The sequence below is a fragment of the Aspergillus uvarum genome (assembly GCF_003184745.1).
Source record: "Aspergillus uvarum CBS 121591 unplaced genomic scaffold BO82scaffold_9, whole genome shotgun sequence".
NCBI classification, from domain to species: domain Eukaryota; kingdom Fungi; phylum Ascomycota; class Eurotiomycetes; order Eurotiales; family Aspergillaceae; genus Aspergillus; species Aspergillus uvarum.
This window is the reverse complement of record NW_020291306.1, coordinates 19,732-42,799: the sequence shown is the minus strand read 5'-3', so window position 1 is coordinate 42,799 and position 23,068 is coordinate 19,732. Positions and strand designations below refer to the sequence as shown.

The 23,068-nt window shown below is 52.6% G+C and overlaps 7 protein-coding genes across 7 annotated transcripts; 3 read left to right on the top strand and 4 right to left on the bottom strand.

Annotated features, from left to right (window-relative positions):
* The first annotated feature begins 401 nt into the window (after positions 1–401).
* Positions 402–3,576, top strand: BO82DRAFT_429692 (phosphatidylinositol 3-kinase VPS34). The gene is made up of 2 exons (XM_025640562.1): positions 402–625; positions 690–3,576. Exons 1-2 carry the CDS (start codon positions 567–569, stop codon positions 3,337–3,339), a joined length of 2,709 nt encoding a protein of 902 aa, XP_025494939.1. The 5' UTR covers positions 402–566; the 3' UTR covers positions 3,340–3,576.
* Positions 3,577–3,811: 235 nt separating this feature from the next.
* On the bottom strand, positions 3,812–6,618 carry BO82DRAFT_328695 (uncharacterized protein; the record flags this gene model as incomplete). The annotated part of the gene is made up of 4 exons (XM_025633027.1): positions 5,703–6,618; positions 5,554–5,647; positions 4,568–5,499; positions 3,812–4,505 (listed from the first exon to the last, which is right to left on the bottom strand). Exons 1-4 carry the CDS (start codon positions 6,176–6,178, stop codon positions 3,812–3,814), a joined length of 2,196 nt encoding a protein of 731 aa, XP_025494938.1. The 5' UTR covers positions 6,179–6,618.
* A 110-nt stretch (positions 6,619–6,728) lies between these two features.
* BO82DRAFT_351551 (putative GTPase MTG1) lies at positions 6,729–8,056 on the top strand. Its single transcript, XM_025634458.1, has 2 exons — positions 6,729–7,159; positions 7,248–8,056. Exons 1-2 carry the CDS (start codon positions 6,893–6,895, stop codon positions 7,989–7,991), a joined length of 1,011 nt encoding a protein of 336 aa, XP_025494937.1. The 5' UTR covers positions 6,729–6,892; the 3' UTR covers positions 7,992–8,056.
* Positions 7,991–9,374, bottom strand: BO82DRAFT_351550 (pre-mRNA-splicing factor ISY1). Its single transcript, XM_025634457.1, has 2 exons — positions 9,342–9,374; positions 7,991–9,100 (listed from the first exon to the last, which is right to left on the bottom strand). Exons 1-2 carry the CDS (start codon positions 9,342–9,344, stop codon positions 8,345–8,347), a joined length of 759 nt encoding a protein of 252 aa, XP_025494936.1. The 5' UTR covers positions 9,345–9,374; the 3' UTR covers positions 7,991–8,344.
* Positions 9,375–9,864: 490 nt separating this feature from the next.
* Positions 9,865–13,383, bottom strand: BO82DRAFT_351548 (uncharacterized protein). The gene is made up of 2 exons (XM_025634456.1): positions 10,717–13,383; positions 9,865–10,650 (listed from the first exon to the last, which is right to left on the bottom strand). The coding sequence occupies exons 1-2, from the start codon at positions 13,285–13,287 to the stop codon at positions 10,213–10,215; spliced, it is 3,009 nt and encodes a 1,002-aa protein (XP_025494935.1). The 5' UTR covers positions 13,288–13,383; the 3' UTR covers positions 9,865–10,212.
* A 3,634-nt stretch (positions 13,384–17,017) lies between these two features.
* BO82DRAFT_209918 (uncharacterized protein) lies at positions 17,018–17,956 on the bottom strand. The gene has a single exon (XM_025630677.1). The coding sequence runs from the start codon at positions 17,658–17,660 to the stop codon at positions 17,163–17,165; it is 498 nt and encodes a 165-aa protein (XP_025494934.1). The 5' UTR covers positions 17,661–17,956; the 3' UTR covers positions 17,018–17,162.
* Positions 17,957–18,386: 430 nt separating this feature from the next.
* Positions 18,387–22,248, top strand: BO82DRAFT_209898 (uncharacterized protein). The gene is made up of 3 exons (XM_025630676.1): positions 18,387–19,313; positions 19,366–21,243; positions 21,329–22,248. Exons 1-3 carry the CDS (start codon positions 18,533–18,535, stop codon positions 22,132–22,134), a joined length of 3,465 nt encoding a protein of 1,154 aa, XP_025494933.1. The 5' UTR covers positions 18,387–18,532; the 3' UTR covers positions 22,135–22,248.
* Positions 22,249–23,068: the final 820 nt, after the last annotated feature.

Genomic DNA, 23,068 nt, shown 5'->3' with positions numbered 1-23,068 from the left:
GGCAGAAGGTATACGACAAACGAAGCGCGCTGAGGGGAAGACAAAGAAACGCGAACAGCCGCCAAACAGCCTGCTGAGTCGTTGGTGGGAGGGAGAATCAGGGCGCAGGAACTGAGAAAAACAAAGGACTGAGGTTGTCTGGGTTTCAGTTGGCGCCAGGGGAGATCGTAGCACCACCTTTCGTGTAGAGTCAATTATTTGGGCTTCGATAAACTCCTCGATGCAAATATTCTCATCTCGATATGTTAATCTCCCCGGATGTGCCTTATCTAAACTAATCCGTTGTGGTGCACGCGCCGAGCGCGTTAATCATGTGACCCCCGCGTCACTCCCGGCAGCCCACAACCAACTGTGGGCCGTTCCAGCCTATCATCGCCCCATCTGGTCGGAGCTGCGGGAATCATGGATGTCTCCAACTGTCCAACAACTCAACCTCCAACCCCCGATAAGTTGCCGCATACAGCACCATTCACCATCATCGTGAGATAGTGACAAGCTCACAATGAAGATTGCTGGCGGGTGAACTGACTCGAGATCGTCTGGCTGCTGAGAATTCGAACCTCAGGATGGAGGCTTTTACCTTCGCCGTCTCCACCCAGGTGGACTTTCCCATCCACGTCAAGGTGTAAGTGGGCACTGCCTGTCTGATACCTGGCTGCTGTAATCCGCTAATAAGATCCAACCCCAAGTGGCTCTCTAGAAGGAAAGCAGAAGGAAACCCCGTTCTCCGTCCTCCTCCAACGGCCAGATCTCCGTCACCTTGGCTCCGCGCAAAACCCTCACTCTGATTTATTCGTCACCGTGCAATTATGGTCCGAATCCAAACCGCTAGGAGTACCCTTACAGACCCCATACAAGGCATTTAAATCCGCTAGGTCATGGAACGAATGGCTGCAAATGCCCGTCTCAATTAAGGATGCTCCTTTGAAGAGTCAGCTAGCCATCACGGTCTGGGACCTATCACCGTTTGGCGGCGAGGGGGCCCATGGCCATTACGTACCCTTCGGTGGAACAACAATTTCACTCTTCGACGCGGACGGGAAGTTGAAGATGGGCAGGCAGAAATGCAAGATATACCGGCATCGAGCTGCCGATGGGTTCTCTTCGACTACCACCCCATCGACTCCACCACCCAAACGTCGGAAAGCGAACGCTCCTGACACACTGGGTCCGTCGCTGGAAGAAATGGAGTTAGAAAGAGTCGAGGTGCTGATCAAGAAGCATGAGATGGGGGAGCTGCCGCGGATCGATTGGATGGACCAGATGGTCTTCCGACAACTGGAGAGACTGAAGCTCAATGCCGAAGAGGCTGCGAGGAAACGGGCCATACGCATGAAGGCCATTAAACACAGAAGCTCCGACGGCCGGATAGACGATGGCGACGATTCCGATGAAGATAAGGTGGACGATGAGAATTTCACCCTCTATGTCGAATTTCCCCGATTCGACCATCCCATCGTTTGGGCTGATCATGAGTACCCGGCGCCGCCAATTTCGACCTATCCCCAGAATGCGCCCATGAACACGAATACTCCGCTCAAGCCCCTTCCAGAGGTCCGATTCGGCCCCGGAATTGAGGGTGCTGACGGCAGTGGTGTGATCAGGATATACGACCCCGAAGTCGGGCAGACAGGAAACCCATGCGAGGACAAGCACCGAAGACTGATTCGGAGCACCCGCACGGGCATTATGGATCGGGATTTGAAGCCAAACCCCAAGATTCGCGATGAACTCAATGTGATTCTATCATACGAGCCCACTCAAGATTTGACGGCAGAGGAGAAAGATCTTGTATGGCGTTTTAGATACTATCTGACGCGCGAGAAGAGGGCACTCACGAAGTTTGTGAAGTCTGTTAACTGGCGTGACGTCGGTGAAGCGCATCAGGCGGTGGAGATCCTGCCCAAATGGACGGAAATCGACGTGGACGACGCACTCGAGCTACTGGGGCCAACTTTTGACAACGCCGCGGTTCGTTCATATGCCGTAGAGAGACTCCGCAAATCTGACGACGAGGAATTGCTGCTCTACCTGCTGCAACTCGTGCAGGCACTCAAATACGAAGAAAACCCCGAGGGCGCCGCCGGGGACCCTGCTCATGATTCGTCGCTAGCCAACTTCCTCGTCACGCGTGCCGCAAACAACTTCAAACTAGGCAGCTATCTACACTGGTACCTGATGGTCGAATGCGACGACACTGGGCCGGGTACATTGTCCACGCAACGCAGACTTTTCGCGAGGGTGGAATACTACTTCATGACCGAATTAGAGCAGATACAACCAGAGCATCGCAAGACACTGCTACGGCAGGGCGAGCTCGTGGTCATACTCACCAAGATCGCGAAAGACGTCCGCTTCTCCCGCGATAACCGTATCCTCAAAATCGAGAAGCTAAAGAAATTCCTCAAAGACCCGAAGCACGAACTGCTCCAGATCGACCCACCATTGCCACTGCCGCTAGACCCAGAGATTATGGTGACGGGCTGCCACCCGGACGAAGCCAACGTCTTCAAATCCTCCCTCTCGCCGCTCCAGATTGTCTTCAAGACCGCGGACGGCCGCAAATACCCTATATTGTTCAAGGTCGGCGACGACCTCCGACAAGACCAACTGGTCATCCAGATCATCATCCTCATGGACCGCCTCCTCCAAAAAGAGAACCTCGACCTCAAACTCACGCCCTACCGCATCCTAGCCACCAACGCCACCGCGGGCGCCGTACAGTTCATCCCCTCGGCCTCCCTATCAGCCATCTCAGCCAAATACAAATCCGTGCTCGCCTACCTGAAGGAGAACAATCCGGATGACACCGAGCCCCTCGGCGTCCGCAAGGAGACCATGGACACCTACATCAAGTCCTGCGCCGGGTACTGCGTGATCACCTACCTCCTCGGCGTCGGCGACCGCCACCTGGAGAACCTGCTCCTCACCCCGGACGGCCACTTCTTCCACGCCGACTTCGGCTTCATCCTCGGCCGCGACCCCAAACCGTTCGCTCCGATGATGAAGCTCTGCAAGGAGATGGTCGAGGGCATGGGCGGCACCACCTCCCCCTTGTACCTCCAATTCAAGCAGTACTGCTTCACCGCCTACACCACGCTGCGCAAGTCCGCCAACCTGATCCTCAACCTGTTCAGTCTGATGGTCGACGCCAACATCCCGGACATCCGCGTCGAGCCCGACAAGGCCGTCCTCAAGGTCAAGGAGCGCTTCCACCTCGAGATGACCGAGGAAGAGGCCATCCGGCACTTCGAGCAGCTCATCGGGGACAGCGTGAACGCCATCTTCGGGGTGGTCATTGATCGGTTGCATGAGTTTGTGCAAGGGTGGAGGGCTTGATTCGGTCCCCCTTTGTCTGGTCATTTTGATGGAATCTATCTGTAGCGATTTTCCTTTTTTACAAATGTGTTGTCATTCTGCGGGACTCTTAGAATAGGCATGTAGGAGTTAGGCGCTCTCCAGATGGGACGGACGGGCGCATATATTTCTTATTCTATTACTTACCTTCCCGATTCGTCAAATGCCTCTACATAGACATGAAACAACGGGCGCCCGATACCCTATGTTCAATTCCGCTTTTGCACAATTATCATCGAGAGGCAAGAATACTGCCGGTCCCCATGGAATTATAATCATAATAGATAGACACAAGTCTATTCACCTCGACATCGCTCTTCTTGCTATGTTTCCAACATGACTTCGTAGAACCTCGTGACCGTAAAAGCAACCCGCATAGGCGATCTATCATCGTAACACGTAACATCAATCCTCAATCTACCCTTATAATATCCAGAAAACCCTACTCAACTCATCAACCCCGTCTCCGCCCCTTTCCCTCCTCCTCATCCGGCCGCCGCCCCCACCCCTCAAGCTCAAGCCACTCCCTTCCTTCTCCATCGAGCTCCCTCGGATCCAATTCCTCAAACTCTTCCTTCAAGTGCGACCGACTCCCCAGATCCCCGCCATCCTTGGCATACCGACTCCCCACAAATAGACCGCCACTATCGGAACTCACCCCGGAGGACCCCTGGCCCGCCTCAGTCCCAGCAGGTATGATGATTTCGTCATTATCAGGTCCCGAAGACTCTTGTCCCGGGGCCCCGCCCTTCCTCTCCGCTTGCGCTTGCGCTTCGGTCTCGGCGTCTTCGTCGTCCTCCGGCGTCCCCTCCTTGCATGCCCACGCGTCCACGAAGCGAAGGACCTCGCGGGGCCACCACCGGTTCATGATCAGGAGGCGAAAGGGGACGAGCAGGACGATCAGTACGGGGAAGGCGGGGGCGCCGCGCGTGAGCGTAAGGATGAAGATGGCGACGGTGATGATGATTTGGAGGAGGGTGTAGAGGTGGATGGGGATGTAGGAGGGAGTTTTTTCCGAATCTTCTTCTTGGGTGGTTGGTTCCGAGTTATTGCTTGTTTGGTTGGAGGGGGTTGTGGCGAGGGAGGCGGGGAGCGGGGGAAGTTCGGAGGGTGGGGTGAGGAGGTAGAATGTTCGGTAGAGGATTGGGCTATTTGGTCAGGATTAGTGGGTTCACTGGGGGTCGGTCCCAGGAAGTTGGTGTAGACTTACTTCACGGAAAGACTTTGCTCGCCCATGAACATGAAAAGACCGGCTAGAACGCTGGTGGGGGTCAAACCAAGGACTTTCATGAAGGGAGGGCTGACGAAGAGGAGGATGGCGGCTGCGTGGAGAAAGGATGACCAGCGCTGCTCGTAGACGCGTTTCACCTCGTAGGTCTCGGTCTTCTCCTCGCCGTCGACGAGGATGGTGCGCTGCTCCTTTTCGGTATGCATAAGAGATTCGGAATGGAGAGGCGCTTGCGGGAGGAGGCCATTGGCTGGTGGAATTCCCAAGATCCCACAGAGAGCTGTGGTGGTACCCAGGAGGATGATGTCCCACGCGAAGCCGCCGGGCTTGCGGGTCCCATAGCGGTCGATGGTGCAGATGATAGAACTGACTTCGTGGTCAAAGAAAAAGAGGATGGTGATGATGACCCCAGGGAGGATGGCGGCGAAGACCCATGTCACGGGTAGGTGCCAGAATTCGACGAAGAATTGGCTGCGATCTGGAGAGGTGGGCTTGAAGGAGGTGCTGACGGGGAGCGTCATCTTATCCAGATGAGCCAATTCGCCGATGTGGGGAAGTCCGATGAAGACAATTATGGAGATTGCAGCGGCATACTCGGTCAGGCCCATGCGGATGTATCGGTGAAACAAGGGACGCCAGCTCTCTGCAGTCGACAGAAAGATTGCCAAGAGCATTGTCCCAACGGCACCAATGACGGCGTACAGAAAAGCTGCGAAGGAGAGACTGTTATGGGCTCGTTCCAGCTCCTGGATTGCCTTGTGGAAGTAGATAATGCTATTGAGGAGGGAGAATATCTCCGTGGCGAATGTTGTGACATATCGCATTGTCCAATCATGGGCATTTATGATAGCCAGGACATAGTGTAGCCAGCCAGCATGTATTAGTGACCAGGCCATGAAAGGCAAGAAAGGTATCTGTAAGAATGCCATTAGTCCTAGATTTCACTCTTGCGCTAGTGTGCTGCGCACCTTGAAGACCTCATCGCAGAGTTTGTAAATATTCTCTGCAAGTACTGAAAAGGGCCCAGTGACCCCAAGGATAGTCAAGGGCTGGATGGAAAATCTATGAACATCTGTAAGCCTGCGCCCCAGGTAGGCAACGGTGTGTATAGACGCACAAAGAGAAGATTATGCTACATAGCCCAGTACTGAACACCACCTCAATCGTTCCCCAATGCTGGCCAGTCAAGACGTAGAGGTCGCTGGCAAAGGTGATCCCCGGGAGAAGATTAGTGAAGAAAACATAGACGGCACTGGCGAATATCAGCTGGTTGAAGATCTTCCAATCCGAGACATATCGCCGACGCAGGTTCAAAATATCTTGTTTGACTAAACGAAAGGGACGCAGAGGACCACCAGTAGCCACGGAGCCACGCAAGACCCGAATCGCTTTGGGAGTATGTTTAGACGGGGTGATTATGGAGTGCGCATCTTCATCGTGGCTATCATCTTCCTCATCCTCGCCCCGTTCCCGTCGCAGTTCGCGGCTGCGCTGACGAGGACTACGCTTGGGCGATCCCCGCTGCTTGCGGGACCTCAGTCGCAAAGACGAGACCCGAGTAGATGGTGGACGAAAGGCAGAGATCAGAGTCATTGTGTGATCAATTACCCTGAGGTAGAAGTCTGTGGAGGGGGTCCACGATGAGATGCGATTGTGGGGGAAATAATATGGTTCAGGTTGTTGCCCGCCTTGGCCGGGCTTGGTAGATGACGTATCATATCCCCGCGATAAATAGTCGTGGACGATAGACGGTACCAGAATGTGCTTGCACCACGGTTCTAATTTTGGCGCATTCCTGCTCGAAATCCTGGTCTAGCCTTCGACTCGGTCAGGATTGATATTTGCATCTGTTCTGCGGCGAGGAGCAGTGGTCGGTCCAGACCCGTCCAGACAACCAACCATGTACCAAGAGTACTTCAACTCATATGAACCGATCCTGACGATTTCACGAATGGCTTATTTAGGTGTATATCAGATAGCATGTGCCACATAACAAGAATGAGCTCCTCCTGGATGCCAGCCATGAGTAGAACAAACCATGAGTAGTTTGTCTCTCGCATCGCGAAGTCGGCTGAAGATATCCCGTTATGGAAATCGTGACTATACCCACTCACACCGCCCGTCTACCGCCCCTCTCTCCGAACGAAATTGCCGCTCTTCGAAGAAAACATTTGGAAACAAGCATCGCAATTCAGTCCATCCATACTTTGACCTCACTCATGTCTTTCTGATCATGAGCAAGATCAATCTTTATGTGAACTTACGTAGCGAACAACTCAGCATCCACACCTTAATGGACATACGATAATGGCCGCCACATTTGTTCCGCGCCAGGTGTTCCCCAACTATGCGTCGATCCCCCGGTCGTACTTCCTGGGCCACCACAGGGCGGGCTTGAGGAAGATGCAAAATATGCTCTCGTCTATCGACTATGTCATCGAGTGCCGGGACTACCGAGTGCCAGTCACCTCCATGAACCCCATGTTCGAGGAAGCGCTGGGGAAAACGAGACGACTGGTTGTATATACCAAGAGAGATCTTGGTGCAGAATCTGGATCGGCTGCGCAAAAGAAGGTTGGTGACTTAGCCTACAATTGCTCTTTCTCAGACTACTCCTTGTATGCGTGTGCCAAATGACTGATTCAATGTGTCAAATCTCCAGGCGGAGAAAACCATCCGGACCTTCAACAAGAACGGGGATTCGCTCTTCGTCAGCTCATCGTCTCGGGTGGACGTCGGCACCATCCTGAAACACCTGCGTGACGATTCGGGGATTCCTGAGAGACTCGTCGGCACTCGAGTGATGGTAGTCGGTATGCCCAACGTGGGCAAGTCGACGTTGATCAATAACCTGCGCAATCAGGGTGTGGGAAAGGCCAAGGCCGTACGGACGGGAGGCCAGCCGGGTATCACGCGAAAGATCGCTTCGCCCGTGAAGATCATCGAACGCGAGAATGGCTCCCATGTCTACGTCCTGGACACGCCGGGCGTCTTCATGCCGTACGTGCCGGATGCGGAGAACATGCTGAAATTGGCACTCTGCGGCTGTGTCAAGGACTCGGTCATCGCGCCCGTCACGCTGGCCGACTATCTACTGTACCATATCAACCTCAACGATGCTCAAGTATACCAGCGATGGTCATCTCCCACAAATGAGATCATGCCACTCCTGAATGACTTCGCCCGCCAGACAGGCCTGCTGGCCAAGGGCGGGATCCCCAACACGGAGCTTGCAGCCCTACATTTCATCCAGAAATGGCGCGCTGGGGATATGGGCAAGTTCATCCTCGATGACCTGCAGGCCGAGGAGCAACGGCTGTTGGAAGGCAGAGAGCGGGAGCCCATCATCAGTCGGACGCAGGCGCTGAAGGCTGACAAGTTGTCACGGAAGCAACCCAAGTTGTAAATAATCACATCTTGCACATAGACTAATATAGCTCGCAACCACCTGTTGTACAAAAGAACGAATCATGTTGGTATCATCAATATGCTTTTGCCTCCCTTAGGATGCATCGTAAACCTGCCAGCGGGGGGAGGGCAGCACCGCGTATGAAAATAACAAAAGTCAAGCAAGGATAGGTAAGTAGCGGCGAGAGAGCACAGCATATGGGTGAAAAAGGAACCAGAACGCCATAGAAACAAAATATGACAGTAAAAGAGAAACACCCCGAGAAGACCCAAGATGCCATCAGAAATGAACAGAAAATATAAGCCACAAACTCCAGAGCACACAGATTCCAAATCCCAACCCCCATCCCCTCAGGAGATCTTATCCAGCAGCCGTCTCCTTCTCCGGTCGACCAGCTCCTCCTGCACCTCCTCCAGACTGGGCAGCCTCCACTCGACCCCGTCCCCAGCATCGCCCGGCAGCGGCTCCCAACCATCGTCACCATCGTCACCCTTCTTGCGCAGGCGCTCCACGGCCTCCTTCTCCTTCTGCCTCTCATACGCCAGCAGCGATCCATCCTCCTCATCCAGCCCGTACCCGAAATAATTTGCATCGACCTTCTTCGTCGCGATGTCCCCGCCCCGACCCCCCTTGACGGTCTCCGCATCGTCCTCCTCGGCGGGCCGACCGCGGCGGGCCGCAGCCTCGAACATCTCCTTCACGCCGGGCAGCTCCCTGGCCCGTCCGAAGTACCGGTACCCTTTGCCGCCGCCGGGGATCTCGCGACCGTCGTCGTCGAACACGCGGCCGGACCCCCGCATGTAGTTGGGCCCGCCCAGGTTGCGGATCTGCATCTCCCACGTCCACTTCTCCCGCATCAGCTTGTTGATCTCGTCGTTCAGGTCGCGGATCTGGTAGTCGCTCAGGCTGGGCTCCTGAATGCGCGACACCTTCCGCGAGATCTCCTTGAGCACCTGCCCGCGCCATTTCTCGCACATGGGGATCGAGTCGACCGAGGTGATCGCCTTGGGCCGGCGGGTGCGGCCGATGTCGATGATTCCGAGGTCCGCGGCCTGTTGGGCCCGGAACCGGAAGAGCATCGACTGAGCTTTTTCGCTGTTACGCGCCTAATGCAGAAAACGGGATGGATCAGTCCATCGGATCATCGGTTTGGGGGGATAGGTAAGATTGTAGTGGCCATTTTCTTCCAATGCAGCAAGAGCCAACTGTGGCGGGAATTGGAGCAGGTTAAGGTGGGTTGGGTGGGCAATGAAGAGCTTGTTTGGTTCGGCGGGGGATGCTATGCAGTAGAAGGGCCTGTCTCGCACGAAAGCAGGTGGGAAGATAATTCCTCCATCGAGAACTTACCATCTTGAAAAGCGACGCGGGCGGATCCCGTTCGAGGTGGGCGCTCGAGACAGAGAGGTTGAGGTGCAGAAGCAGAGAGGCTTGGAGACTTAACGTCCCAAGCTGCAGTGGATTCGCCCGCCGCCACTCCAAGCGAGCGCCAAGTCTAGCCGCGCGGCTAAGAGAGCTCCGTCGGCTCGCAGCACCACGTTGCCTTGATCTTAATTTCTAGCTGGCATAAGCTGACGTTCTGCGTGGTCCAGGCATGGTCAAGCTAGTTGAAAGATCTTTAACTCAAAATCCTTAATGGGCTTCTATATACTGAAACTCAAGAACGACGTCACTAAGTTACAGCGGTAGTGGCGGCCACTGGCAACTAGTACAGTACCCGCACCGCATATATCCGTGGGCTAAAGCAAATGTACTGCAGATGTCCAAGAACATATGTAAAGTTGTAAACAATATGCAGCGTCTCCAGCCTGTCTGTTGTCACGGGACACCATTGAATAGTATCGATTTAGTTCAAAGTTCCTTCATTGAGGAAGCCATATTCAATTACTGCGGTCTGCCTGAAGGAATATAAAAGCAGTCGTTCAAGTATACAATCATGCGATAGGTAGGTTCCCATCAGAAGTCATCAAAAATTGCATCAGGGACCTGCATAGCGGTTCCTATGAAGATCAACAAAGTGCGCAGACACATCATTCAAATACCATGTGAAACCAAATCCAAACGCCGCAAAATCCAATCACACTCCGTAGCCATGCTGGGCTTCAATCAAGTCATGTTCGTAAGTTGTCGCTCAGGCCCTGGATGAAGATTTAGCGCCCGAGTCTCGAATTAGTTAAGAGGCAGATGTGTAGTAGAGTCATTCTGCCAGGTCGTCATAGTCTTACAAGAAGCCTTTCGTGTTGCTGGGCATCCGTTGTGGTATGTCGCCGGAGTTGTACACGCTGCTGCCCCGTCTGCTTCCAGCATCACTCCATGCGCCGATCCGTCCGATTGCGCTGCCCCGTTCAACGCGGAGCCCCCTCCAGCCCTCCAGTTCACGCTCCACCCGGAGTAGCTTCTCTCGCTCTTCCCGTAGTTCTCGTTCCGCTCGGCGCGCCTGAAGCTGTGCCTCGGATTCACTTTGCTGCAGCTCCTCGATGTCGCGCAGGAGTCGGTCGATCTTTGCGCGTGTCTTGGTGACGTCATCGTTCAGCTGTGCATTCATCTTATCACGTCGCTCAATCTGGGACTGGAGATCCTTCACTGTTCGGTCAACGTTACGCAATGAGCGTTGTTCAGAACTTTGCTTGGACTCCTGCTCCTCAAGGTGTGTTTCCAGCTATTTATCGGGATTGGTTAGTGATTCAAAGGGTCGTACCCCTGTATGCGGAAGGGAAAGACCTACCTCCTTGATTCTTTTATGCAGGAAGCGTACGTCCTGGCTGCCAGAAGAGTAGCTCTTGGTTTCCAAGTCGACGCAACGCAGCTGCGATTCCTTCAATTGCTTCTCGAGAGCAGCCTTGTCTTTGAAGAGTTGGGCATTATTCTCTCGCTCAGCAGTAACTTCCTTTTGCATTTCCATCACCAGAGCCTCCGCGCGCCGCATCTTGCCGACAGCAGCAGCGGAAACATCTTCTTGTTGAGCAAGTTTGGACTTCAGCTCTAGTAATTCACGGTCCATGCTTGCGGCATTGCGCATGGAGGGACTCTCTCCCTTGACGAGGTCTTCCAGTCTTGCACCGGCTTCAGCCAAGCGCGTTTCCAGAGTTTTCTTCTCTGTAAGTAGCATGTCGCGCTCTGCGGTCACGTCATCAACCGAAGTACGCAGGGTTCGGACTTGTGATAGCAATGACACGACCTTGCTCTGAGCCTCGTTGTGCGCAGATACCGCCTCATCACGAGAGGTCGTCACATCCTGAAGCATAATGTCCATGCGGGCCTTCTCCTTCGCCCAGGTTGAGCTGTTCAGAACCTCGTTGTCCCACTTACTGCGGAGATCTTCGAGCTCCTCGCGCAGGCGGGCATTTTCACCGCGAACATTCAGCACCTTCTCACGCTCCATCTCAAGCTCGTTGTTGAGGGTTGAGAATTCACGCTGATACTTCTGTCTGGTCTGCTCCATAGAGGTTTCTTTGTCCTCAATGTCAATGGCACGCTGATTTCTGTAATCCTCAAGCTCGTTTTGGAGACGCTGCTTAGCCTGAAGGGCAGCTTGTAGCTCTGCCGCCTGATCCTCCATTCGCGCCTCGAGAGATTGTGTTTGGCGTTGCAGGTCTTCGACGAGAGCGTCCATCTGTTTCCGCTCGGCCATGATCTGAGCGCAAGTATCCTCGGCCTCTTGGGCTTGGGTCTTGGCAAACTGCTCAGCCCGAGTGGCCTTGAGGACAGTGATCTCTGCCTGCTCAAGCTTGTTGAAATATTCATCCGCTCGGGACTTGTAGAGACTCAAACTCGACGCAAGATCAGCGGACTTTGAGGTCTCCGCATCAAGCCGGATTTGAAGATCAGAGAACTCTTCGAGAAGTTGATTTCGGCTAATGGCATCCTGATCCCGTGCATCTTGCACCTCTTGGAACTCGGAGCGGGTGTCACGTAGCTCTACCTCCAAAGTGGCCTTGGCACGCTTGAGTTTCTCCAGTTGAGCCTTGGAGTCACCGAACTCCGCCATGGTTTCCTTATGTACCTGAAGCAATGCTCTCCTCGACTGCTCTTGTGAGTTGATCAGATCGTAGAGCTCTTCGTGGGACTTGGCTTGGATGTCTCGGAGCGAGAGCTCTCCTGTATGGATGCTCTTCTCCATTGCAGAGAGCTTCCTTGTTGAATCATCAAGCTGCTCATGCAGACGGCCATTTTCACGCTCAAGCAACTGCATTCGGCGTACAGAGTCATCTTGCCAAATATCGCGGGCTGGGGATGCTTGAGCAAGCTGATTCTGGAGATGCTTGTTTTGCATTTCGCTTATTTGAAGCTTGTTTTGAAGCTCCTCGATTTCTGCCGCCATGTCCATCCGCTTCTGGTAGCCTACGGTGTCCACGGTCCTATCGGAGCGAGCGGAGTCTGCCATTTCGTTGAAATTTAGTTTCCGGTTGGGAGTCGTGGGGGTGCCAAACTTCTTTGCAATGTTATCGGAGTTCTTTCGGAGATGAGTTGGTGTATGATTTCCGGCAACCTGGTTCTGGTCGATCTCCTCGAGTAATGCCCGTTTCGAGGACGCATATCGCGCATCGAGCTCCTTCATCTCATCGCCATGACGACGGCGCATTTCCGCCAATTGACTCTCAGCCCTGCTATATTTCTCCTCGGTTACCTGCAGCCTGCTCCTGGTGGCTTCAAGTAATTGGGCTAGGTCGATCTTTTTGGAGAGGTCAGGCTGTACCTTCTCCCACGTTGAATTAGAAGGATCCGCCTCGGGTTCCACGACCTTGTGCAGCAGCATCAGCTGACGATGCAAATCTTCGATCTCCTTATTTGCACCATCAAGAGAGTTCTGAAGTTGACGCGTGTTGGTCTGTGCCTGTGTGCGGAGTTGTCTTTCCGTCTCCAGGTTTCTGTTGGCTTCCGCGAGCTGAATTCCTGCTGTAGACGCGGCCTTCTCAGCGTTACGGCTGGCTTTGTGCTCTCTGTTGACTTCGTGATTCAGGTCCTCCAAGCTGAGAGAAAGCTTTTCCTTCTGTTTCTCCAGGGAGGTGATTGAGACGTGAAGGTCACCAAGCTGACGGGTAAGCTTCTTATTGTCTTCTTCCAACTTAGCCTTCTCCTTTTGAAGGTTGGTGATACGAAGCCGTTGGTTGTCACTTGCTCTTGAGGTTGACCTGGCTATGTCAAGATTCTTTTGCTGAATCTTGGTAAGGAGGGCACGATTATCATTCTCAGACGCTGTGAGTCTGCCCTTCAAGGTTACCAATTCTCGTTCGAGACGTTCCTTGGCTTGGTCATGACGAATGCGGAAGTTGTCAGACTCAGCAATTGCATTCATCAGCTCTTGTTCTCTGACGGCAAGTCGGGATCTTTCAGCCTCGAGCTCCTCTAATTGGTGAGACCGAGTATCAAGGTCTTTCTGGACACTCTGCAGACGTTCGGTAGCCTGCTTCATGATGTTGCGCTCAATGTCAGCTTCCGCATCCAATCGAGCAGTTTCGACCTTGGTAAAGCGGTCCCTAAGCTGGATCAGCTCAGCCTGCAGCTCCTTCCGCGACTCTTCAGCAGCCACGCGGGCCTCAGTGGCGCGACGCAGAGTGTCTTGCTGGATGTACATCTCTTTCTCGATGATGATTTTTGATTCATTGAGGGCGGTGTACTTGTCCTTCAATTCTGCCAGGTTGTGCTCGGCGAGCATTTGGACATCATCCCGAGATTGTCTTTCCCGGCTCAGATCAGCCTGGGCCTTGAACAGTTGTGCCTTAAGCTCCTGGATCTGCTGTTCAAGAAGTTTCCGACTCTCACCGGCTTCGGCGTCTTCGGAGATCTTCTCCTCTAACAGCTTCTTGACGTCAGCCGCTTCACGCTCAAGTTGGATCTTCTCGGACACCATAGCGTCACTTTCAGCTTGAAGCTCGCGCAGTCGTCGTTGCATATTATCATGGCGGGTTGAAAGCGTAGCCTTCTCCGATTCTAACTGGCGCTTCTCATCCTCGTGCTTCTTCGCATCGTTACGAAGCACTGTCATCTCGCTCTCTTTCCGACGAAGCATCTCTTCATACCCCGTTGAAGTTGACGACAGGTCGGATATCTGCTGTCGGATAGTGCGATTTTCTTCTACGAGCTCCTTAATGTGTTTCTTGGACTGATCCAGTTCCTTTGAGGTCTTTGCATGTTTGATCTCCAGGTCTTGATCTGTCTTCAGCAGTTTCGCCTCCAGATCTTGAAGCTTGCGTTCTTTGAGGCTGAGATGGCTCTGAAGCATTTTGATTTCTTGGCCCAATTCCTGGACTTGGACGTCTTTTTCTGAAGAGCTTCTTGTCGCCTCGGCCAACTCGCCTTCAATCTCTTCAAGCCGAGCCTGCATCTCCCGCTTCTCGTTCTCGAAACGCTGGATGATTTCGCCCGCTTGTTCAAGTTGGGTAATCCGCAGCTCGAGCTCGTCGTCTGTCTTTTTCTTCGCTGCGATGAGGTCATCCAGTTGATCCTCGAGACTCTCCTGATCGGCTATGGCACCGGCCAGCTTCTCACTTAGTTCCACCTCCCGAAGCTGAAGTCTCTTGAAGATCTCCTCCTTATCGAGAGCCAGAGCGCGTTCACTCTCCAGAGTTTGTTGAATTTTCTGGATTTCGATCTCTGTCCGTCGCCTTTCCTCCTCGAGCTTGTGCCGGTTCGCCAGATCCTGGTTCATCTTCAGTTCCAACTCCTTAATCTTCTCATCTCGCTTCTTGACTTCGCTGGCCGTCCGTGTCTCACCCAGCAGAGGCTTCATCCTTGAGAACAATCTCCACCAGGGATTAGCCTTCATATCCAGATAGACTCGGAAGTTCTGCTGGATGATTCGGGTGGCCTCGGCTCGGTAAAGACGTTTGTTTGAGATTCGCCGTTGCACAAAGCCTCGAGCAACTGACTGAAAGCGAGTCATGATGGTACGGATAAGCTGGTCTCGTTTCTCTTCCAATTCAGCCAACACACCAGCTCGGAAGAAGACTTTTGTGCGACCGACTCGGTACCATGTAGGGTCCATCTCAAGCTTCTGTAGCATCATGTGAGCGGCATTCTGACCATCCAGGTAGCCCTTCGGCATCTTCTGGCAGAGCACCTCATAGCGTTGACGAAACTCGGCAAAGGTTAGTCTGTTAGGGAAGCCGGTGCGCGCAATTCTGATGCCCTCAAGTACACCGTTGCACCGCAACTGATCGAGGACAAGAGGAGCATTCAGCATTTTAGGACGCTTTTTGTGGTTGGGAATGATGCATCGGACGAAGTGGGGATGAGTAGAGTTCAGTTGCTGCATCAACTTGGCCAATTGCTCCTTGTGTCGCTGGGCAACAGTGCGGAAAAGTCCCTTCTTCACACGACTTTTTGGGTAATCGCTATCATCGTCAAGGTCACCACAATCAGAGAAGAGGTTCGCAACATGCGGTTCGTTCGAGTGAGCGAGGAGACGAGTTATGTTGTCGTTAAGCGGGTCCTTGTTCTTCTCGAGCCAGCCATCAGTGTCGTATTCCACCTCAGCCGCGTAGTGTGTGAGCACAAATCCCTGGCTCAGACGGGAGGCACGATACTTGGCAGATTTGCGATCCCAAAGCGAGTGTAGCTTTTCGGTGAAGGTTTTGTCAGTGGCCTTTGGCATGACGCAGTCTTCATCCAAGCAAGAGAAGATGCCGATGGGGTTGGTCAACTCAATCAAGTCGATTGTTGGCTGCAGGTCTTTCCCGAAGTCAATGAATTGCCACTCGATCTGCTCTCTTGCGTATTCCTCCTGCTCTAGGACGAACATATGGTGGTTGAAGAACTGTTGAAGTTTCTCATTGGTGTAATTGATACACAGTTGTTCGAAACTGTTGTTCTCGAAAATCTCGAAACCAGCAATATCAAGAACACCAATGAAGTAACTGTCATCAGCGGTGACCGTGCTACGGTCGAGTTGGCCGTTGATGCGGTCAACAAGGTTACCAAAACCACGCTCGTAGATACCCTTAGCCAGGGCATCAAGAGCAAGCCGGACCTGCTCCGGAGTTTGAACCTTCTCCACCCACTCACGTCCCGCCTTAACTCTCGGATGTAGCAACCCTTTGACGAAAGGCTCCGGTGCGATGCCAAGCAAATGACAGGCCCTTTCTATACTGTTCAATGAGTCGGGGGCCAGGGCAGCTTGATCGGCCCGCAAGCTTGCCTTCACAATTGTCACGTTCCCTAAGTGAAGAACGGCGGCGATCGTGCGCAAGATGCACATCTGATCCTCATCTGAAAAGTTCATTACGTGGAACGCTTCAACCAACAGATTCCACTCCTCCTCATCGGAGACCCCTGCAATCGTCTCGTTACCATCTCTGGTGTACGCGAAATCCTGGATCTGCAAGTCCGACAAGAGCAGCGATTCTTTCAACTTCTGGTCTGCACCTTTCAGAAGCTGGTAAAATATGTGGTAGTTTCTCTCGTTTGCATTTGGTTTCACAACGCGAGACTTCTCAAGGAGGTACCAATTAATGGACGCGCCTGATATCTGGCCAGCTCGAGAGAATTCAATCCTGATGAACTTGCCGAAACGAGAGGAGTTGTTATTCCGAACAGTTTGCGCGTTACCAAATGCTTCGAGAATCGGATTCGCGCGAAGAATTTGCTGTGACAATGTCGACAAGTGCTTATTTCCTGACCGAGCGTAGGGCGTATCCGTAGTCGCAACGGCTGCAAGATACTGGATAACCTTCTTGGTGTTCTCAGTCTTACCTGCGCCTGACTCTCCTCTTGATATCGTCGTCAGCTCTAATTCCAACCAGGTTCCCTGACCATCATTGGAATTGAACTTACGTGACCAGAATGCTCTGGTTCTCTCCTTCCTCAACCAAATTACGAAATGCTTCGTCCGCCATAGCAAATATGTGGGGGCGGTTTTCATCTCGATTTCGTCCTTTGTACATCTTGACATATTCGTTGGAGTAAATTGGCAGAGGACAGTATGGGTTGATGGTAACAAGGAATAGACCCGAATATGTCTAGCAAATGGCAAGTTAGCTCAAACAAGCATGGGATTCGAGATCGCATTCAGCTACTCACATATATGAGATCGGCTTGGTATCGAGTATGCAGGTTGTGGACCACCGAGGCCTCATTTAGATGCGTCAATTCGGCCATATCATCAGCCTTGTCGAACTTCGCCGGGTTGACCTTGTCCACTTGGTCGACTTCGACCTCTCGTTGCTGTGAAAGTCAGCTAATGCGTCTCGGGCCCATCATACAAAGCAAAAATACCTCTCCATCGTCGGTCTGAACTAGCAGCCGACCACCTTCATCTTCCTCCAGCACCAGTCCCCGTACGAATGCCTTCTCAGGGTCACGTAGCCAGACATATTTGTTCCCCGAGAAGTCATTGTCGCCTTCCAGACCCCGGATCTGATCAGCTCCGCGCCGGAGCTCTTCTGTCTTTATGAACTCCGGCGCAAAGGTCCCAGACGCAGCATCATTCCTCAACGAGCCCGATCTCTGGCGAAGTCCAGGTCGAGGTACTAGAGAAGTAGATGCTTGCGAGACCGACGAAGCATTTCGGAAATGCCCTCGTGCCTCTTGGAATTTACTGGGCGATGTAACGACAGCAGACTTGGGGCGCAGCCCTCTTGCCTGCTGGTTGGGAGAGGAAGACGGCGATGGCGTGGCGCGACTGAAAGGATTGACTCGTTTGGGAGAGCCATTGGATTGAGAGGGAAGCATGTCGTAGTTAATTCAACAATGAAACATTATTCAACAAGAGGGTCGTGTAATCATAACAATAGCAACAGGACGATATGGTGACGAGGAAAGCCCAAGGAAAGAGCTGTCTAGTAGCCTCTTAGCCAAGCATGCAGGCCGAATTGGAAGAAGGGAAGCAGAAGAGGGGAGACAGGGTGGGAACCTTGAAATTGAAAAGGTGGGAGTGGGAGAAATGGGAAAGGGAAATGTAAGATTAGATCGAGAGAAACAAGGAGTGGAGTGTGTAAGGTAGTAAGTTAGGTAGACTTGGAGCGTCACCACCAGCCAGCTTCGTCACTGACTGACTGACCAGCTCCACCTCTCCGTCTGTTTGTTTATGTCCCTCGTTCCTCGTTCCCGCGGGTGCAGATCGGCTGCTAGTCCGCATCGGTTGTGCATCCGTCACACCACGTGACCCGAGATCTTTTTCGGGAGAGTCTGAACTCTGAAGGTCTGGAGCGAGACTCAACCTCCCCTTCCGTTACACATACGCTAAACTTACCTACTACCTGTCTTTCATCTACTCTTCTCCCTTTTGCATCACTCGGCTTCACTCGGTAGTCGCGTTATCTTCACTAATCAAGTAAGGATACGTGCTTACTCCGCATATGGCATAGATGCCTTCATGTTATAGCCAAAGTGCGCTGCAGGTTCTCTCCCCGACGCGACTTTTCTTTCCTCCTTTCATGACTCGGCGGTGATTATTACTTTAGTCCCACCCACCTCCCTCCATCCGATGTGCGATACCTGAAACCTACGCTGTAGACTTTTGAAAGCTGCTCTTTTACTTACTCAGTCCAGAAGATACCTCCAGTCACCTTTTGCATGCTTAACTGTCCATTCGCCCTCTAACCATGTCAAACTACCCTCCGACACCCTCCTTCGCGGGACCAAATCATACACCACATCAGTGGCCTCCGTCAAACCCGACCCCCTCCTCATCCATGCCTTCCTTACTTCCTCATCATCATTTTCCCTATATTCACAACCAGACTCCCGTTCCACCATCCCACTCCGAAGGAGCTGCGCTTCCTGGTAATCAAGATAGCCATATGGCCAACTCACATCTGCCGGGGCTCGGAGGCCCGGGCGCGCATGGACAAATACCGCCGCCGCTATTCGGCTTCATGGCCCCGTTCACCTCTTCTCCATTCCCACCCCCGCCATTTCCTCCGATTCAAATGCCGCCTCTGAGATATCCCTCTATTCCAGCGCCTTCCGCCCCTGCTATGCACCAATCCGGCTATACACCGAGTGGTCCACAGCCCCGCCTTGGTCAAGAGATCTCGACTCCAGCGGATTCACAAGTTTCGAGCACATCCAACTCCAACATGGACCTGGATCGTGAAGAAGGCGAGCTTACTGATGGAGATGACCTACCGTCCCAACCAAAGGGATCCGAAACAGCTGCTGCATCGTCACGACCGCTAAAAGATATGCAAGAACACCTGAAAGTGAATGGAGAAGTGAGCAGCATGCGCGCCTATTCTCGAAACCTACCTGGCGCCAACGTCCTAGACACCGCAAGTTCTTCCGTACCCATATCCTCTAGAGATACTCAGAAGGGAGCATTGAACGTAACAAGTACCGAGAGCCCATTGGAAGATCTTTCGTCATCTCGGAGCAGCGGCTCTCGTATGTCACCTACCCTTCATCTCTTTGATCTATCTTGCTTACATTCTAGCAGCTTATAACCCTGCTCTTACAATACGTGCTGAATCTCCCTGTCCGAACACTATTGGCTTCGATATTGCCGCTGCGTCAAAATTACTCAGCGACAACACATACGACCCAGCGAAGAACGATCTTCCAGACCGACTATGGTTCGACGCGAAGCCCACGGCTCAGTTGCGCGTTCAGGCCCAAGGGGCTCTTCTGAGTTTAGCTCCTCACAATATTCGATACCATGAATTGGTGAGAGAAGGCATTGACCCCCTTGTTCTTCGTCAACTTTACGAGGACGTTGGCATCAAAATTCCTACTCCGCAACCTGATGTCGATTCAAAATCACCCGTTTCAACCTCCTCCAAAAGTGGTCGTACTGCAGGGCACGGGCTAGATCAAACAGTAACCAAGGTTGCGACTTCTCCGGAGGCTGCTGCGCAGCAAGACCCTATGGATGTTGTTGTCTCACCTCCCCCATCTACACAGCAGGCTGTAGCAGGCAAACCAATGGAGCGGAAGGAAGTCATTGCCCGTATGCTTGCTGCGAAGGCGGCCAAGACCTCCACATCCACGCCGTCACAGACCGAAGCTACGAAAGAAACCATACCTCCTCCGAGCTCGAACGTTCTTGATACCGGCAAAATGACGATACTTCCCTCGCGCGACGCTCCGACGCTAGAGAAAGAAGCGCGCGTTAAGGAGAAGAATAAAGCACAAACCGAACTCGCCAGACAAAGAATTGAACAACTCAAGAAACAAGGGTTAATGAGGACTTTGCAGAAATCGCAGCCAGATTCTACGCCATCTGAGCCAAATGAAGAGCACAACAGCAATAATCCAGATACCCCACAGGCCGCGAACTTGACTCCAATTCAGCACCCTTTGCCTGAGCGCCCGCCGGACCCGGAATTTTCACCCCAATCCCGTATTCCAGGGCTTTTCATGACTGAGACCCAGGAACCTGTAATCACGGAAGAGTCGAGTGCTGCGCCTGTTCAGCATGTTGCCAATACAGATACCCAAACACGCACCAATCAACGCAAGAGACCGCGAGCTTCTGACTTCGATGAACCCATTCCTATGCCTAAGAAGTCATTCGGGAACGGGTCAAGCCATGTCGTTGCTGAACCTGCGAGGCTTATCATCGACATCAGCGACGATGAGTTTTATGGGGATGACGAGAATGATAGCATGGACGTTGATATGCTAGCAGGAAACGTGTCGCAGGACGTCGAGAGACTTCTTCGGAGTACTCCGATGACCACAGATTCATTACCTCAGCGCCCAGCAACATCACTCAGTCAGGGTTTCTCTACGTCGGTCACTCCTAATGGACGGAATCACGATCAGGAGCACCAGGAGCATCTTCGCCGCAAGGATTTGGAAATCAAGGCGATGCACCGTCGGATTGCCGAACTTGAGGAACGGAAAAAGGCGAAGCTAGCAGCGAGTCGCACCCAGTCCCCTCGTGCTCTGGACTTGCCACCGCCCACTGTTGATTCAGTGACGGCTGATGTCGCCATCCTTGAGAACACCAATGCAACTCAGGTGCCCAATCTTGACGAGGCTACCTCCCAGCTCGTGGACCAAATATCTTCACTTCCTAGAGATGCTCTTAAACTAGAAGAGATGAGAGCCAAGCTCTTGCGGAAGCAGGATATTGAGTCTGGTATCCCTGCCCTGGATCACGAAATAAATAAGTCCGAGGCAAGGCTGGCCGAGGTGAATCAGGAGCAGAACTCTCTTTTATCTCAAATCACCAAGGGAAAAGAAGGTCGCCAGCAGCTTTTACTTGAATTAGAAGCTCTTGGCCAGGAGTTGCAGGGCGTGACGCTTGATGACATCGAGTTAGCTCTCCGTCAAACGCAGACTGAAGAACCCGCAAACTCAGAACTCCCTGGTAAGTCCTCCTTGTATCTTTCGTTTATTGTGACATTGAAGATTTTGTCATGGCGAATGTAGCCCACTAATTGAACCGTGCTTAGCAACTACCCATGAATTGCCTCCTCGACCTATCATAGATCAGGTTCCCGAGCCAACAAGTGCCCAAGTGCCCGTGCATTACGAAGCTGTACCTTCTAGAGACTATGCATCTACTTCGGACGTTGCAGTATCTAATGCGGAACATGAGAAAGATACTGTCATGGATGATGCTGACGAAGAGCAAATGGCTACTTCGTCGTCTGATTCGATGAGTTCGTCGATGGACGAATCCAGCGATAGCGATAGCGAAAGCGACGATTCCGCGTCGGTCGCGTCGGAAGAATCAGTAGCCCGAAGCTCTGCGCCAGCCACTGCGGAACCTGAGGCCAATGACGACCAGGCGCCAGAGATTGAGCAGGCAACCCCGGCCGAGTCGGAATCGGATGACCCCTCGCTAAAGCAATCGCAACTCACTAATGCCGAATCCCAGGCCAATATCATGTCCGATGAAAATATGGAGGAATCAGCACCTGAAGTAAAGGGCCGAGGATCTCGTGAATCGTCTGTATCGGATGCCTATGAGCCTCCAGAGCCAGAATTGACTGCAAGCCCAGCCGGTTCCGCTTATTCACCCCCTTTTAGTCCTGCTTCTCCTGCTCCTGTTGAGCCTACCGACGATTCTGAATCTCCATCGAACGAGGTTACTAAGGCTAGCGAGCCGCTAACTGAAAATGACCAGGGCTTGGCTGTTCACCAACCACGCAGTTTTGCTCGAATCAGCCCTTTGGATGTGCGAGGCTCCTCAGTCACCGCCAATAATATAAAGCTAATGAGTAGTAGAATGAGCGGGATTCCTATGACAGCCTGACCACATTCACCCAATACGATAGTCCACTAAAGCATTTCAAGGCTTACCGCTACCACCCAAGCTACGTTGAAAATGTTACGCATGGCTATCGTTCTCTGACATATAGTCACAACATTGACCCCATGAAATACCTGTGTCCATTTGAGGCTGCGGGGGGTGTCTGCAACGATCGATCCTGCGAATTTCAACACTTCCGAGACATGTCTCTTAGCGGTGCGTCGACAGATTCAAACCATTATTCGCAGACTTATCCCTTGATGATCTGAACATTGACTTTGCCATCTCTGGCTCTGGTTATTTGTGTCAATCTTCCCATGACCCCTTTCCCTTTCACCACAACTCTCCTGCTGTTGTTCTCTGTCCCTTGATCCCCTATCGTGACTCGATCTGTTGGTCGGATTTGCATTGTGCGGATGCTGACACACAGGCTTGTTAACCTCGACAGATGACAAAATCCTGGTCCAAATGGGCTCTCTCCGCGAGGGCAAAACCCCCGAAGAGAAAGATGAATACATTGCCGGACTGAAGCAGATCATCAACGACATGCGACGCGACAAGGTGAAAGACTTTAGCACCGTGGCTGCGGAAATAGCCGCATACCGTAGACGCTTCCTCCAAGACCCTTCGCGGATCTTGCCATTGTAACCCCCGACATGGAACATGCAACAGCCAAGATTACTCATTCTTTGAACAAGGTGAGGTGCGATGCATTCATGCACTCAGGAGCTGTGCAGGTAGATATCTGCCGCTTGCTGTCCCAGCATTGAGCTATACCTGAAAGCCTTTCCCCTTATTTCCCTTCTCCATCACCTCCACCACCATCTTCACCAAGGACAAGCAACCCCGGCTTTCCTCTTTTTGAACGTTTGAGGTCTGGCATCTCTTATTGAGCAAGAGCGACTACCAGGGGCATCACGCTGTTATCTTATCTACT

Excerpts from the sequence above, each read along its gene's own strand:
- BO82DRAFT_429692 (XM_025640562.1), top strand. The coding sequence starts at position 567 with ATGGAGGCTTTTACCTTCGCCGTCTCCACCCAGGTGGACTTTCCCATC. Across the intron at positions 626-689 it reads TTTCCCATCCACGTCAAGGT|TGGCTCTCTAGAAGGAAAGC; the intron begins GTAAGTGGGCAC and ends TCCAACCCCAAG.
- BO82DRAFT_351551 (XM_025634458.1), top strand. The coding sequence starts at position 6,893 with ATGGCCGCCACATTTGTTCCGCGCCAGGTGTTCCCCAACTATGCGTCG. Across the intron at positions 7,160-7,247 it reads GATCGGCTGCGCAAAAGAAG|GCGGAGAAAACCATCCGGAC; the intron begins GTTGGTGACTTA and ends TCAAATCTCCAG.
- BO82DRAFT_351548 (XM_025634456.1), bottom strand. The coding sequence starts at position 13,287 with ATGAATGCAATTGCTGAGTCTGACAACTTCCGCATTCGTCATGACCAA. Across the intron at positions 10,651-10,716 it reads TGCATAAAAGAATCAAGGAG|CTGGAAACACACCTTGAGGA; the intron begins GTAGGTCTTTCC and ends CCCGATAAATAG.
- BO82DRAFT_209918 (XM_025630677.1), bottom strand. The coding sequence starts at position 17,660 with ATGCTTCCCTCTCAATCCAATGGCTCTCCCAAACGAGTCAATCCTTTC.
- BO82DRAFT_209898 (XM_025630676.1), top strand. The coding sequence starts at position 18,533 with ATGTCAAACTACCCTCCGACACCCTCCTTCGCGGGACCAAATCATACA. Across the intron at positions 19,314-19,365 it reads ATCTCGGAGCAGCGGCTCTC|CTTATAACCCTGCTCTTACA; the intron begins GTATGTCACCTA and ends ACATTCTAGCAG. Across the intron at positions 21,244-21,328 it reads CGCAAACTCAGAACTCCCTG|CAACTACCCATGAATTGCCT; the intron begins GTAAGTCCTCCT and ends AACCGTGCTTAG.